Genomic DNA, 17,053 nt, shown 5'->3' on the forward strand with positions numbered 1-17,053 from the left:
ATTTGTTATTGCAGCAAAGCCTACCTTATCCTATATATTAGAGAAAACGGGTTTCGGCACCAGTTGTCCCGCGCTACTGTCTCGCCAGCAAGAACGACGCGGCACACAAAGGATCCTTCTGCAGATCAGCTTTAATGCATCTTGAGAGGGAGAGCATAAGCTTGCCAAAAATGGAGACCTCGAGCGAGGGAACCCGCGCCCTTTATATAGAGACTGCTCCTCGCCTAGGACGTGCTCCTACCTTATTGGTGGCTGCCTAATCGGCCCAGGCGTGTTACCGAGCAGCCCTGCCCTCCACCGGAAATCAGCGCCATCTTGTAATGGCGATTTCGGGCAGCTCCTCACATGTTCACAAATGAAATAGGAAATAATGTAAGACACAGGGCCACAAGCAGAAGTGCTGGGCTCTTTTACCTGCTCATAATCCTGCCAACTGGGCCAATTGTAGAGCTAGAGCTGGGTCTGGAGCTCACAGACCCCTCAAGCACATTGTCCAGACTGGGTCACAAACCCTTCACACACCAGGCTGGGTCCCCAGACCCTCACATGCCAGGCTGGGTCCCGAGACCCCTCACACATAGCTCTATGAGCTAGGTAACTGGCAAAAAGGTCCTTGGAGCTGTAGGTATGAGAGTATGGCCGCATGGGGTGGACACCTGAGGCAGTCAATGCCAGCCAAATGGTGGCACCACTCATGCATACTAACTCCACCCACACACAACTTATTTACAAAGAATGTGCTGCACCACCTCCAAACAGACCTAAGGCGAGGAGGCCTGATTAAATTATTCTATTTTCCCAACAAGAAGAGTCAGATAAGAGTGGGCAGAACCAGTCTCAGCTGATATGCTGGGAGAGGCTTTATGGAGAAGAGAAGACAGGATGAGAATCTGAATTGGCAAAAAGGTGGTAGGAAGACTAACAGTGTAAACTCAGCAAGATGGGAATGAGCAAGAAACACAAGTGAAAGGAAAAGCCCTGGCCTGAGCGGAAAATAAAACACACCAGGAGACAGGGACTCAACCAAAGTGTATTAGGCAGGCAAAATGAACAAGCGGGCTGCCCTCTCAAGAGTGGGAGCAGCAGCAGGGAGAGTCAGGCTGGGCCTTTTATATCCAGTTAGGCGTAGCTGGACTGTTCCTATTGGCTAAGAAGGAAGGGAAGGGAAGTGAGCGGGGTTTAAGCTGAGTTGGGATTTTTCTATAGGTGGAGAAATTCGTGCGCGCAGGAAGGGGATGTGGTGGTCAGGAAGAAGGGGGAGGGGTTTTTTGTGATTCTTGAAAAACGTGCTGTTCTAGGGACCTGAAACTCTCTGCAGCCCATTTTGGGTGTTCCTCCCGTCTGTCTGCTACCATCTTAGACATCGGCTAAAACATAATTGCCTGACATTCCCCCCTCTTTGGTTTAGATAGGAAAACGGGCATTGCCATCATCTCCGGCTACTTCCTGCTGAATGAGCGGTGTTGTAGGGGTTGTTGGAAGAGGGCACGCGGGAGTAGGACTGGAGCAGAAGCTGGTTGATGGATACCCTAGACACCTCTCGAATTCGTTCCCAAGGATTGGGGATGGTAAGGGATGTGGAGTTTCCAGGTGACATTCAGACTTTCGGAGACCTGCTGGGTGACATGGAGGTGGAGGCTGGGCCATTGTCAGATTATAGGGTCCATGGGAGGCCAAACCTTGGGATGATATGTTTAATGAGTATAGTGGCTACCATGTCTGCTGTTTCTCGAGCTGTGGGGTAAGCCTCAATTCATCCTGTAAAGTTGTCCACCAAAGTTAGTAAGTAATGGTAAGTTTTGTGACGTGGCATGTGGGTGAAACCAAGCTGCCAGTCCTCCCCCAGTTGACGGTCTCGGAGTTGATGGTTAGGTCCTACCCTGCGAATTCCCCCTTGAGAGTGAACAGCAGAACAGGTATGCAAGACTGATGAACCTCCTCAATGAGCTTTCAGAGGTCTGGGTTATGGAAAAGGGGTTCTAGGAACTGATGTAAAGCTTCTGGGCCAATGTGGAGGGATTGGTGGACATCTGTAATGATGCTGCAGGCTAGGTGGCCAAGAAGGGTGACCTTATCTTGGATAAAAATCCAACCCTTGTCCCCGATAATTCCCCCTAACCACTTGAGGGTCTGAGTTTCTTCTTTGGTATATGAGGGGGAAAGGGGTGTGTTGAGGAAAAGGAGAGGAGCTGGGGCAGAGCTTAGAGCCATAGCCTGGGCTGGGGAATCAGCTTTGTTGTTGCCTTTAGATATAGGGTCTTTAGAGGACTGGTGGCCACGGCATTGAATGATAGCCACCTCAGTTGGGAGGCTAAGGGCCTCGAGTAGTTTTGAGATGAGGGGCCCTTTGATTATTGGGGTCCCTTTAGTAGTGAGGAATCCTTGTTCTTGCCAGAGGACAGAATGAGTATGGGTGATGAAGAAAGCATATCTGGAATCTGTGTATATAGTGACCCGTTGTCCCTTGGACAAGGTGAAGGGCCCGAGTGAGGGCTATCAGCTCCACGTTTTGAGAGGTTGTTCTGAGGGGACGGGGTACAGCCTCTAAGGTGGCGTCTAGAGTAACAACAGCATAGGCTGCATGCCTTTGGCCATCTGGGGCAATGAAAGAACTACCATTTACAAAAAGCACATGGTCAGGATTAGATAGGGGCTCGTCAGAGAGCCCTGGAGGTGAGGGAATAAAGCCCTCTAAAAGTTGAGGACAGGAATGTAAAGGGTCAGGAGTAGGCAGAAGGGTCGTGGGGTTTAAGCGGGGGGAGGTGGATAAAGAAATCTGGGGATTTTCGATGAAAAGGAGGTGGTACAGTTGGATTCTGGAAAGTCAAATGGGTGAGGGATTTGTGGCTGAGCAGGTCCCCCAAGCAATGGGAAGAAAAGACAGTGAGGGGTTGGCCCAAAGTAAGCTTGAGAGCTTCCTTGGTCAGGGAGGCAGCAGCTGCTAATGCCCTGAAACACGGCTGCCATCCCTGGACCGTGACATCTAGCTGTTTTGATAGGTATGCCACTGCCCGATAGGCCGGTCCTGCAGGCTGGGCCAGGAGGCCAGTAGCCAAGCCAGAACGCTCATCTGTAAATAGATGAAAGGGCTTTGAAGGGTCCGGGAGAGCCAGAGTGGGTCCTGCAGTGAGACAATCCCGTAGCCTAGAGAAAAGGTGTTTAACAGTGGTGGGGTCAGTTAATGGTCCCTGCGGGGTGTCCTTAGCTACCTTGTATAAGGGTCGTGCTACAAGGGTGAAGTTGGGGATCCACTGTTGGAAGAAACCCACAAGGCCCAGAAAGGAAAGGATGTCATCGGCACTCTGGGGAGGTTAGAGATCCCGGAGGAGGTGGATACGATCCCCTGTAAGAGACTTGGAAGTGGGGGTTAGGGATATGCCTAGGTAACTGTGGGGGTGCAAAGTTGAGCCTTGGAAGGAGTGACCCGATAACCCCTAGACAGAAGGAAATTGAGAAGGGTGGCAGTATCCTCTTGGGAAGATGATAATGAGGGTCTGCAAAGAAGGAGGTCATCCACATGTTGGAGGAGGGTGCTGTACTTTAGAGTGCAGAGACTAAGATTTTTGGCTAAAGCCTAGCCGAAAAGATGGGCACTATCTCAAAAGCCTTGTGGCAAAACAGTTCAGGTGTGTTGTTGCGAAGTATGTGTGTCAGGGTCCTCCCAAATGAAGGCAAAAAGGAAATAAGAGTCTGGATGAAGGGGGACGGGGCAGCAGGGAATTATTAGGAAATGAGAGAAGGGAAATCCATCCAGGCTACAGGAAGGTGGCAGGGTGGTCCATGGATTAGAAGAGGTGCCATTAATTCGCATGACCGCCACTGGGGAGGGGAAACTGGTGCTCAAGTAGGAAGGCAGAACAGAGTAGGTAGCTCCTGTGTCCAACAGGAAGGAAATGGACTTACCTGACACCTGGAGCATGACCCTGGGCTCGGTGTGGGTGAGGGGGGTTTCTGAGTTTGGGCCCCGTCAGTTGTCATCCAGGCCAAGGAGCTGGAAGGCGGGACTTACCGGCTTGGAGTTTCCTCTGCGTGGAGGTGCCGGGGACCCTCCGATGCCGGGGCAGTCAGACCTCCAGTAGCCCATCCTCTGGCACTGAGGACGAGGGCACGGTGGTGCCTTTGGATCTGGACATTGGCGGGCCCAGGGTCCATCAATGCCACACTTGAAGCAGGCCCCCCGGGGGCGGGGTGCTGGGTTACCCCTTTGCATTGGCTCCCGGAGCCAGCCAGCTGCAGGGCTGCTTACCAAGGCTTGGGTTTGGAGTTGGACCTTCTGCTGGACCCAGGCTTGTCTTTTAAGTTCAGCCATTTTCTCCTGGGCATTAAAAACTTTAAATGCCATTCTCATCAGGTCAGGAATGGGAGTTTGAGGGTGGGAATGATTGAAAAAGAAAATGGGGGGCTAGGAGACTAGCTTCCGCCAGGGTAGAAGGTTTGAAAATTTAGGGGCGTTTAGGGCTGACGGAGCCAATGTGAAAAGAAGGGGGGTGTTCATGTAAGGAGGACTTTGAAATGGGTAGGTAGAACGGTTGGCAATGGCAGGGCAGACAGGGGGGGCTGATAGAGGAAGGGACATGAGTACACCGGGGGCAAGGCTGCCGCAGGAGCCGTATCATTAACAAGTGGGAAGTCAGAGAAACAAGTAGAGGGTCGGGAGGAACAGGTCAAACAGACGGGAAATCAAAGTTGGGATCCAGGAGCTCAAAGAAGGAGGAGGAAGTTAAAGTTGAATTCGGAAAGGAGAAGCCAGTTAATTCAAAATGAAACCCGGTCCGATTCCAAAGTGGAAGTAAAAAAGGATCAGGAGCTTAACAATGGCTGTAGAAGTTGGAGGGAGGAGAAGCAGAAAAGAAGTTAAGGTTGAGCTCCAGGAGCTTGGAAATGTGAGCGGAACTCCAGGAGTTCAAGAAGGAGAGGCTGGTCCACTTAAAATGAATTTAGATTGGGCAGTTCCCATAATTCCTGCCGGGCAGCCCCTGGAAAAAAGGCTCAAAACAGGTAAAGGCAAGAGAAATAACCGTGGATCCTGGCTAAGACAAAGAAGAAGAGAGAAAGGGAAAAAGAAAGTAAAAAATTCGGTCCAATCCGGGTGGGGGAACTTAAAAGACAAGAGCGGGGGAGAAACCAGTGAGCACATGTAAAAAGGGTAAAGGGAGCTCCAGGAGCTCCAGAGACAAGGACAGAGCAGTTACAGTTGACTGAAGGCAAAACGGCAGTGAGTAAAAAGGGGGTAACAGATAGTGGATAAAGGGATCTCCAGGAGCTCTGGAAAAAAGAATGAAACAGTTACAATTGACAAAAAGCAGGACTAAAAAGGGGAAAGGGATCTCGGGTGCCAGGAGTGGAGCAGCCACAACTGAGCTAAGAACCTGGAAGACAGAGGGTACAGGAAAAAGGGGCGAGAGGGGGAGAAAGAGTTGCTGGCCCCTGAGCCAGCGGGCTGGCCAGGTTTTCAGGGGGTTTGGACAGAGGAGAAGTGGGGGAGGATTTGAGGGGGTTTGGAGCAGACAGAGCTGGTGTGGTTTGAGAGAGGAAGTCTGGTGCCAAAATGAAAGTAGAAAGGGTTAAGAGCCTAACAATGGCTGTAAAAATGGAGGGAAGAAAAGAAGCAGATGAAAAGGTAAAATTGGGATTAGTGCTTGTTCATCTGGTGTTAATAGTTGCCTGTGGCTGGTAAGAAAAACTTGGATATTAGCAATTTTGGCCTGTTTTCCCGATTGCTTGCAAAAGTTGTATAAGTCCCGTAGAATGTCAGGATTGGGGGACCCAAAGGGAGGCCACTTGTTTTGATTATCTAAGTTATAGTTGGGCCATTCCTGAGTGGAGAGTTTAATGAATCATTTTGGCTTGATGTTTGGGGTTCAGCCCAACTGTGAAGGTTAGTTAGGAGACATTTCAGAGGGGAGTCAGCAGGGAGAGACAAGGCACCCCCCCATGAGAATGGAGGAGGAAGTACTGGCTCCGAAGGGGTGTCCCTGCTTCGGATGTGGTACCGAGAAATCTCAAACCCCGGAAGTGGTCATCACTGGTTTCCTGGTGGTTGAGGGACCCCAAATGGCTGTAGAGCTGAGGGGTGCCCGGCGCCTGGATTCACAAATGCCTGGAGGGTAGAAACGAAAACCCCACAGCAAAAGAGAGGGAGTGGGAAAGGGTAACCTCTTCTCGCCTTGGCAGAGTCCTGGAGAAAGAGAGAGAGAGAGAGAGGGAGAGAAACATGAAAGTGGTAATCTGAAGATTCACCAATTAGAAGGCCAGTGTTGGATGTGCCCGTGGTGATCGGGAAGAAGGGCCGGGCTGAATGTCCTCACTGTCACTGGTGTGGGCTCCGGGCAAAGGGCAGAAAAACGGGTGGGGTCCCACTAGGAGTGGGGAAACCCCATCTGAGTCACGGCACCAATGAAAGGAAAAGCCCCAGCCTAAGGGTGAAAATAAAACACACCAGGAGACAGGGACTCAACCAAAGCGTACTAGGCAGCCAAAATGAAAAAGCTGGCTGCCCTCTCAGAAGTGGGAGCAGCAGCAGGGAGAGTTGGGCTGGGCCTTTTATATCCAGTTAGGCTGAGCTGGACTGTTCCTATTGGCTAAGAAGGAAGGGGAGGGAAGTGAGTGGGGTTTAAGCTGAGTTGAGATTTTTCTATAGGTGGAGAAATTCACGCACGCAGGAAGGGGATGTGGTGGTCAGGAAGAAGGGGGAGGGTTTTTTTTGTGATTCTCAGAAAACGTGCTGTTCTAGGGACCCGAAACTCTCTGCAGCCATTTTGGGTGTTCCTCCCGTCTGCTAAAACACAATTTCCTAACCATAAGTGAGAGAGAATGAAGACAGACTTGGTATTAGAAAGTTAACATTAGGTGTCGGCTGTCAAAGTGAGGCTCTACTAGATTGTTAAATTGCCAAAAATCTTTAAAGTGGAACATGCTAATAAAATTGAGGCTTCTTCAAGGCACAGTGTGAAACACATCAGATAACCATACAATGGGTAACGCTTGGGGGCTGTCTTACATTCCTTAAGGTTCAAAGTTCAAAAATTCTGGGCAAGACTCCGAATGGCTCATCTTGGTCAGCTGCCTATCCCTGCATTAACTGCCTATGCTGTGTGTGTTCCTATAAGAACATAGCACCTTCCAGGGGAACCAAATACTTGAGGAGGGGCAGTTTCCAGGTAAAATGAGGAATTTCACCATAAATGTAATACTCTGGAATAGCTTTGGCTATCCTTAAGTAAAATATGGGATACCCACTTCTCTAATTTCCTCACTAGCAGTTAAACAGTGTCTTCAGACCACAGAGGAGGGGCAATGAGTGTTGCCTGCTGGGTAACAAGAGAAATACTTTCACATAGGCCTCTTGAGGTGAGCCTTTAGGATTGAGTGTGACTTGTCAAGCCAAGAGGGGATTCTAGGGAGACTTGAGCAAATGGACATAAAACCTCCTCTTCCAGACACCTCTTCTTTCATATGCTGAAAAAAAATGCAGTGAAGCCATAAGAAAACAAAAGAAAAGTATCATGTTAGTGCAAGAACAGGAGATTAAATCATCTCTACTTGAACTGAAACACAAGCTGTGTGAGTAAGCAAGCTACTTAACCCCTCTACAACCTGGCTCTTTTATCTATTACACTAGGATGATAATAGTACCCTCAGAAGGTTCAAGTGATTAAACGAGATAATCGGCTAGTCAATGCCTTAGTATATTGTAAGCGCTCAATAAATGCTGGAGAGTGATATTAACAATTATTTTATACTTGTAAGTGTAGCTAGATGGTTGCATTGTATGCTAAATGCCAGACAGATTCTATTCTGTAATTATTTAAAATGTAACTAATTTATGCAAACCAGTCATTATTGTAAAATTCTTTAAAATGATCTTTTTGATAGTCATACCGTGGCACAAAATCTGGAGAAACCAGGAAATGGAAATAACCAGCTTAGATGCTTTGATTCTACTCTAGACTGAGGTGGATGAGAAAGAAAGTAAAAGAAGACACGCTCTTTCGAAGAGGAGGTGACCAAACGGGCAAGGAAGAGCTCCCCCGAGGGCTGCAGAGCAAGGGGATTCCGTCCCGGGGGGAGCTCGAAGACTGGGGAAGTGACATCCCAGAGGAGCCGCACCGAAGGCGTCGCCCGGGAGCCCCCGCGACTTAGACGGACTTCGGGGCTGCGACCACTGAAAATGAGCGCACCGAGCGAGACCAGCTGCAACCTTCACCACCCCGTCCAGGTAGGACCACGCTTTCCACAACCAGGCGGGTCAGGCCAGGCAATCACCTGCCTGGAGCTGAGGTCTTAGCCTAGCGCAGCCTCCTTCCCAGCATCCCCGGCGGCGGCGCTGTGACATCACTTCCGGTCTCCGGCGCGCACGTGGGAGGAAGTACCCCGTGGCCTTGGCCGCCGCTCCTGCCTGTCTCTGTGGTTACGCTCTTCAGCCGGCCGGGCCGCCGCCTCCAGCTGTGGTGCAGCTATGGGAGTCCCAGCGTTCTTCCGCTGGCTCAGTCGCAAGTACCCGTCCATCATTGTCAACTGCGTGGAAGAGAAGGTGAGGAGGAGCCAGGCGACTCCCACGCTGGGGCCGAGGGTGCCGGCGCGTCTAGGCCGCGGACCTCGGGGCTCACCGCCTGTCCCCGGGGAGGCTTGCCGGAGCTCGCGCCGCCTTGCCACACCGCTGGCAGCCGCTGCCCGACACGCGGTCAGAAGCCGGCGCTCGGATTCGGGGCCTGGGGAGCGGGCGCGGCCTGGGACGAGCAGGGTCCGAGCTAGCGGGAGGGCCGATCCTCCTCTGCCCGCTTTTTCCGGGACCGGAAGGCCCCGCCCACGGCTTTGTTTCCTTTCGGGACCGCGCATTTTGGGTCTCGGAAGGGGCTCAAAGGCAGTTGAGCCACACTTGCCAGGTTAGCTGAGTTAACTGGTTAGGTTTGCGCGATCCCAGGCTTTAACAGCTTTGTAGAGTAATCCCTGGCGGCGAGCTTCTGTTGTTTACTGTTCGTGCCTTAAAGGTTTTTTCCCAGTGTGCGAGGCCATCTGTTGCTCCTCTTAGACCTTACTCTGAAAGCAGCATGTTAGAAAGACCTAGGACAAGGTAGAAGTCTTAAGTGCCATTTTCCCCACGTGCCCCAACTGCTGGACAGCATGCTCGTTAAAATTTGCAAGATTTCTGGATGCACTCAAACTATACACTTATTGTTAGTTGTTTAATATGTAGGTAGACTTTCGGCCATTCCTGAGTTGTGCTTTTATCGTTTCTGTGATACTGTCCGGGTTCGATTTTTGTGTTCTTAATTAGAATATCTGCATTGGGGAGGTTCAGAGGCATATCATGCCATCCTCACTCCTTGGTTTTGAAGAGAGCACCCGCCTGTCACTGTGAACTTCTTTTGCTTAGATTGGTAAGATCTTGATTTTTAGTTTCTTAGTTTCTATCGAAGGAGAAACCAAAAGTCTTGTTTTGGTGACATTCCCAGTGCTTGTGTTTTTCTTAAAGAGAAACTGCTACGCTGAATGCTATTTTCTTTGTTGGTAAACTTTTATCAAACTTTATAAACTTTATTTGTGCGTGTTTTAAACAAATATAAAGCAACAATTCCTTGCTCTACCCCTTCCCATCCCATTTCTCCTCTCCAGAGACAACCACTTTTAACTATTTTTTTCTATTTCTAAATATGCTTATACTTGATTTATCAGTTTTAGGTCAATCTGTTGGATTCTAGCTATGGTAGGAGAAGATTTAGTCACTTATCCAGCCCTCCCATTCTAATAGAGTAAATCGCTATTTTTATTTCTAATATTGGTAAACTTTGTAACTTTAAGTGATATGCTTTTATTATTACATCACCTGTATAAAGTATCCCTTGACTTAGTACTTGCTTTTCTACTCCTAATCCCCTTACTCTTCACCTCAAGTTTGTCAGCTGTACTTTTGCGTTGTTGACATCCAAAATTAAATAGCCTATACAGTTTTTTGTATAGGGATTTGGCTGTACACGTTTGTTTTGAAAGCGGAAAAATGAAATAGTACTGTTGATTGTTGTTACTGTGCAGATTCAGGTTGTGTGAGTTTTCTGAGTTATCATAGGCCCCCAAATATCTCCATTCTACTTTTATTCAAATGAACGACCATTAGCTAGGCATAGAATTCAAGTTTGAAAATTAGTTTTCCTAAAAACTTTGAAAGCATTGTTCTTTTGTGTTCTGTCATCTAGTATTGTTGATGACAAATTGAGTGTTACTGTGATTTGTTTATTTAACCAACACTTACATAGTGTATCATGTACCAGGCACTGTCCTGATTGCTACAGATAATTTGTTAGATCCTCATAACAATTTCATGACTACTACTGTTTATTATTATTATTATTATTATTGTTATTATTATTATTATTATCATCATCATCATCATTATCACAGATGAGAAAACTGAAACACGGAAGGGTTGAGTAACATACCCAAGGTTACTTAGCTAATGTCAGAGCCAGTGTGGAAACCAGGAAGGCCATGCTCTTAATTTTTATGCTCTTCTGTTTTATTCTTTTATTGACCAATTTTGAGTTTTAAAAGATCTTTATCCTTGATAGTGTAAACTTTCATGATTATGTACCTAGGCATAGATTTTATTTTAAATTTAAATTCATTTTGATCAGTACTTGGCTGACTCTTTGAGTCTGGAGTCTTGTGTTCTTAAGGCTTAGGAAAAGCTTTTGATTATTTCTTGACCTCTTTCTCTTCCCTCTGCAAACTGGGTACTGATCCTCTTAGACTGATTCTTTTTCTTTTCTGTCTCATTCTCTAGCTGTCTTTCCCTGTCTCATCCCCTACCCCTTTTGCAACTTTATTGAGGTATAATTGACATAAAATAAACTGCACATATTTAAAGTATACAATTTAATACAATGTACTCATCCATGAAACAAATCATCACCACCCTCAAGACAATGAACATCATTTCTAAAACATTCCTTCTGCCTCTGTGTAATTCCTCTCTACTAACCCACTGTTTTTAATTGGTTGTACCATTTTACTTTGACACCAGCAGCATAGGAGAGTTCTAGGTGCTCCATTTACTCACCAACACTTAGTATGATTAGTCTTTTTGGCTTTAGATATTGTAGTGTAGTGTTGTCTTATTGTGGTTTTAACTTGTATTTCCCTAATGACATGATGTTGAGCATCTTTCAGGTGCTTGCCTTCCACAGATCTTCTTGGGAGAGGTGTTTGTTCAGATATTTTGCCAGTTTTTAAACTGGGTTGTTTGTCCTATTAATGAATTGGAGAGTTTGTTACATATTCTAGATGGAAGTCCCTAGTTTAAAATATTTTTTCAAAAATATTCTCTTAATCTGTGGCTTATCTATTTACTTTTTAACAGTGTCTTGAAGAACAAACATTTTTAGGTTTTAATGAAGTCTGATTTATTTATTTATTTATATTCTTGCTTTTTGTCTTGTACTTAAGAAATCTTTACCAAAGCCAAGGTCACTAGGCTCTTCTCCTATGCTTTCTTAGAGAAGTTTTATAGTTTTAGTACATTCTATGGTTTCTGTTTTTAGTCTTTTAATGTGGTGAATTGCATTGATTTTTATATGTTGTACCCACCTAGCATTCCTTAGATAAACCCCACTTGGTCATTTTATATAATGTTGGATTCAGTTTGCTCAAGTTTTGTTGAGAATTTTTACATTTATATTTAGGAAAGATATTTGTCTGTAGCATTCTTGTAACATCTTTGTCTAGTTTTGATATCAGAATAATGTTGGCCTCAGATTTGGTTGCAATGTATACCCTCTTCAATTTTCGGGAATAGTTTGTATGGAATTGGCTTAATTTCTTCCTTAAATATTTAATAGAATTCATGAGTAAATTCTAAAAACAGATCCTGAAAAAAATAAAAATAAAGAATTCACCATTGAAGCCATTTGGGACCTGGGGTTTTGTGGGAAGTTTTTTAGCTACAAATTCAATTTCTTTAATAGATGTAGAACTGTTCAGAAGGTTATCTATTTCTTTTTGGATGAGCTTTTGTAGTTTGTATGTTACATGCATTTTGTCCATTTCATCTAAGCCGTCAAATTTGTTGACGTAAAGTTGTTCATAGTATTTCCCTATTATCCTTTTAATATTAGAATTTGTAGTGATGTCACCTCTCTCATTTCTGACACTGGTACTTTTGTCTTTTCTCTTTTGTTCTTTTATCAATCAGTCTGACTAGACTGTTCTCAACTAGCTTTTGGTTTCATTGATATTCTCTATTGTTTTTCTGTTTTCTATTTCTTTGATTTTGTCCTTATTTTTATTATTCTTTGTTATGCTCACTTTGGATTTAGCTTGCTTTTCTTTTCCTTGTTAAGATAGAAGCTGAGGTCATTGTTTTGAAACATTTTCTCTGATAGATGTTGAGTGCAGAAAATTATCTTCTAGATATTGTTTGAGCTATGTGCCATAAATATTGACATGTTGTATTTTCGTTTTTATTTAGTTAAAAATATATTCTAATAATCCCTTTGCCTATTGGTTATTTAGAAGAGGGCTACTTAATTTTCAATATATGGGGGATTTTCCAGATATTTTTTCTGTTATTGATTTCTAATTTAATTCCCTTGTCAGAGAACATACTTTGCATAATTTGAATCCTTTTAAACTTTATCAGACTCTTTTATGGCCCAGAACATGGTCTCCGTAAATGTTTCATGTAGACCTAAAAGGTCTAATGTTGGGTGTGGTGTTCCATAAATGTTATCATGTGGATTGTAAGGACATAGAAGATTTGAACAATGCTTACTGATTTTTCTGTTGCCTTTTTCTAGTAATTATAGATTTGGGTGTGAAAATCTCAAGTATAATTTTTGGAAATTTCTGTTTCTCTGTTCAATTTTATTGGTTTTGCTCCTCTCATTTTGAAGTTCATAGATACTTAGAGACATGATTGTTCTGTCTTTTTGACGAATATACTTCTTTGTCATTATGAAATGACCTTGTTTATCATTGGTAATATTCTTTGCTCTGAAATCTACTTTATTTGATATTAATATAGCCAGTTCTTTTCACTAGTGTCATTCTTTTAGCATGTTTGCATCTTTATATTTAAAGTGGATTTTTTTTTAGGCAATATACTTGCTTTTTTATAGTTTGACAATTTCTGCCCCCCTTTTTTATTGGGGTAAAATATACATAACAAAGAATTTATCGTTTTAACTGTTTTTAAATGTATACTTTAGTGGAACCAAGTACATTCACAGTATTGTGCCACCATCACCACTATCCATTTTCATAACTTCTTTATCATCCCAAACAGAAACTTTACCTGTTACACAGTAACTCCTTATCCCCCCTTCCCTACTTTCTGCCTTTATGAATTTGCCTATTCTAGGTACCTCATATGAGTGGAATCATTCAATATTTGTCCTTTTGTGTCTAGCTTATTTCACTTAGCGTAATGTTTTCAAGGTTCATACATGTTGTTGCATGTATCAGAATTTCATTCCTTTTTTAAGGCCAGATACTATTCCATTGTATGTATATGTCACATTTTGTTTGGACACTTGGGTTGTTTCTACTTTTAGGCTATTGTGAATAACTCTGCTATGAACATCGGTGTATAGGTATCTATTTCAGACCCTACTTCAGTTCTTTGGATATGTACCTCTGAGTGGAATTCTGGATCATGTGGTAATTCTATGTTTGGCTTTTTGAAGACAAATCAAACTGTTTTCCCAATCTCTGCCTTGTGACTGGACCATTTAAAGCATTCACATTTAAAATGATTATTGGTGCGAGCCCGTGGCGCACTCGGGAGAGTGCGGCGCTGGGAGCGCAGCAACGCTCCCGCCGCGGGTTTGGATCCTATATAGGAATGGCCGGTGCACTCACTGGCTGAGTACCGGTCACGAAAAAGACAAAAAAAAAAAGAAAGAAAAAAGATTATTGATATGGTTAGGTTTAAATCTGTCATCTTAGGATTTGTTTTCTATGTCATCTGTTCTTTATTTCTGTTTTCCAAGTCTTCTGCCTCCTTTTGGATTATTTTTTATGATTTCATTTTATCTCTGTTGGCATACTATTTATTGATTCAACCATCAGCGTCTTCACTTTGTGTCCTTTAATGGCTCGGCTCATACAGTTCTCCATTTATCAGCTTTCTGAAATTGGGAAAGTGACTTAAACAACTATACTCTAGACAGCTGGAACTTCTTGCACTTGTTGGAATAGAAACTTTAGACAAATTTAACAATGTTTAATTGAGCAATGAGTGATTCACAAATAGGGCAGCCCTCAGAACCAGAAGAGATTCAGAGAGCTCTACTCTGCAATGTGGGCAGGCAGCCTTTATGGATGGAAGATGGAAGTGAGTTACAAAACAGCTTGATTGGTTACAGCTCCAGCTGTTTGCTTCATTTGAACATGATCTGAATAGTGGGCCGCCTGTAGCTCATTTGCTGCGACTGGCTGAGATTTAACTGTTTGTTACAAAAGTATGCTCCTAAGTTAGGCTTTCACTTAGTTTGGTGTAAGTTAAGTTGCAGTTTCTAAAGTAAGGACACGAAAGTATGGAGGCATCCTCAGGCCAAATTTAGTTTAATTTAATACACTTGACTGAACTGTCCACTACAGTCTTCACTCTTTGGTTATCTTTGTATAAGAGCTGAAACCTTGTTTGACATCAGCTGGAAATGTGTGTGTTGAGCAACTCAAACTTTTCACTGCTCTGCTCATTTCCACAAATGGTTGCCAAAGTACCCTATTTATTTGGAGGTTAAATTAAGTTTTAGTGAGTAGGTGAATTTGCAAATATGGAATTCACGAATAATGAATATCAGGTATATATGTACCAAATAGGGTGGTTGTATCGGTTTAATGTATTAATGCAGATTAAGTGCCAAGCACAGAAGTACTTGATAAGTGGCAACTGTTATGAAAATCTGATATCAGAATTTTGTTTGGTAAGTTAATTTTCAGTTAGTTTATATGTCTAAGTAAAAGTGGAGATGTTTTTGTGTCTAACTTTTGGTAACACTGGGTAGTGTTGAGTATTGCATACTGTTTTCATGTCATGAAATCCAGGTTTCCTATACTGCTGCTTCTCTCTCCCTTCTATTTTGTTGCTTACTTTTTTATGACAGGCAGTGCTCTAAGGGAAGGGAGAATAACAATGAACAAGGGAGGCGTTGGCCCTTGACCTTGCATTCTGTTTTTGCTAGTATGTTTTGTTTTTTTGAAGCTGGTTACTACATTCTTTAAGAAGTTTTATTGAGATATGATTTACATATCATACAGTTCACCCATTTAAAGTGTACAATTCAATGGTTTTTAGTATATTTACAGATGTGTGCAACCATCACTACAGTCAATTTTTGAACATTTTCATCATCTCAAAAAGAAGGTTGTACTCTTTAACTTTTGTTCCTCTGTCTACTGTCCCCTCTTTCCACAGCCCTAAGCAACTACTAACCTACTTTCTGCATAGATTTCCCTATTCTGTACTTTCATGTTACATTTCTTACTGTGTAACGGAGATGAAAAAAGATTACGCAAAGCAACGTGAATGTGAATGCAAGGAGAAGCCCTAAGGGACTGCACCTCAGCAACTCCTCTGTTAGAAGGAGAAAACGGGGTACAGCCCTGTTTTAGTCTGTTTTGTGTTGCTATAACAGAATTACCTGAGACTGGGTAATTTATAAAGAAGAGAGGTTTATTTGGCTTATGATTCTGGGACAGCTGCATCTGGCATGGGCCTCAGGCTGCTTCTACCAATGGTGGAAAGTGGCAGGCAGCCGGTGGGTACAAACAGATCACATGGTGAGAGGAAGTAAGAGAGAGAGAGAAGGTGCCAGGGTCTTTTTAAGCTATGAGCTCTCGTGGGAACTAATAGAGCGAGAACTCACTCATTAATCCTTTCATGAAAGATTTGCCCCCTGACTCAATCAGTTTCCAACACTGCCACATTGGAGATCAAATTTCCACATGAGTTTTGGAGGCGACAACACATCCAAACTTCATCAAGCCCCGATTCGAAGTTAGCTTCTGTTTTTATTGTAAAGACAAGGAAGTTTCATAAGAAAAATCAGTTGATTCAATCATTTAAAAAGGACATGAAGACATGGGCAATGTGACAAAGTTATCTATAGCTAATTATAGCTTAAACAATGGAAACCAGTAATGTCATGTAAATTAACAAGGTGACATTTCAAAGTACAATTTGTGAAAACTTATATTGATAAACCTGATCATTATCTAACCCAAAGTATAACCACTCCCCAAATGATTTAAGCAAAAGTTTCATTCTTATAATTGTCTCCAAAGTTTCAACCAACAAACAGCTTGCCCTTAGCAAATATATTCTTCACGTTTTTCCCTACAGCAATTCCATCAACATATTTTAACAACAATCAGTATATTAAATAGCGCAAGTAAGTAATCCCATCTCTAAACAGTGATTAGAATTGATTAGATGGGCTTTTGCTACACTATCTGTAGATCATTGTCTCTTGTCTCTTAATTGAGGGCTTTTGCCCCATACATACATTACCTAAAAACCCATTCTAAAAATCAACTGAGAATCAAAATATACTTGATTTAGATAGGCTTTTGCCTCTGGCTGTGGACTTTTGTTCCCTGGCTGGAGGCCTTTGTCTCATGCATGCATCACCTAAAAACCCTATCTAAAAATCAGATGAGAATCAAGATTTCTAACCTTCTACACTTTCATATGGATGGAATCATATGTGGCCTTTTCTGGTTGGCTTCTTTGACTTAGCATTATGTTTTCAGGGTTTGTCCATGTTGCAGCATGTATCAGTACTTCCTTATTTTTTATGTTTAAATAATGTGTCACTGTATGGATATACCACATTTTGTTTATCCATTTGTCTGTTGATGGATGTTTGAATTGTTTCCATCTTTTGGCTATTATGAATAATGCTGCTGTAAACTTTCATGTACAAGTTTCTGTGTGGGCATGTTTTCATTTCGTTCAGGTATATATCTAGAAGTGGAATTGCTGGGTCATATGGTAACTATGTTTAATCATTTGAAGAACTGTCAGACCATTTTACATTCCCACCAGCAGTGT

At 43.4% G+C, this 17,053-nt stretch overlaps 1 protein-coding gene across 1 annotated transcript in view; it reads left to right on the forward strand.

The window, feature by feature from the left end:
- The first annotated feature begins 8,374 nt into the window (after positions 1-8,374).
- The window catches only part of XRN2 (5'-3' exoribonuclease 2), an 83,964-nt gene continuing 75,285 nt past the window's right edge, over positions 8,375-17,053 (forward strand). The window contains exon 1 of the mRNA XM_063113925.1: positions 8,375-8,533. Within this exon, the coding sequence (XP_062969995.1) occupies positions 8,459-8,533 (75 nt within the window). The 5' untranslated portion in view covers positions 8,375-8,458. The remainder of the gene's footprint in view (positions 8,534-17,053) is intronic.

Source organism: Cynocephalus volans, chromosome 11 (assembly GCF_027409185.1).
Source record: "Cynocephalus volans isolate mCynVol1 chromosome 11, mCynVol1.pri, whole genome shotgun sequence".
NCBI lineage: Eukaryota > Metazoa > Chordata > Mammalia > Dermoptera > Cynocephalidae > Cynocephalus > Cynocephalus volans.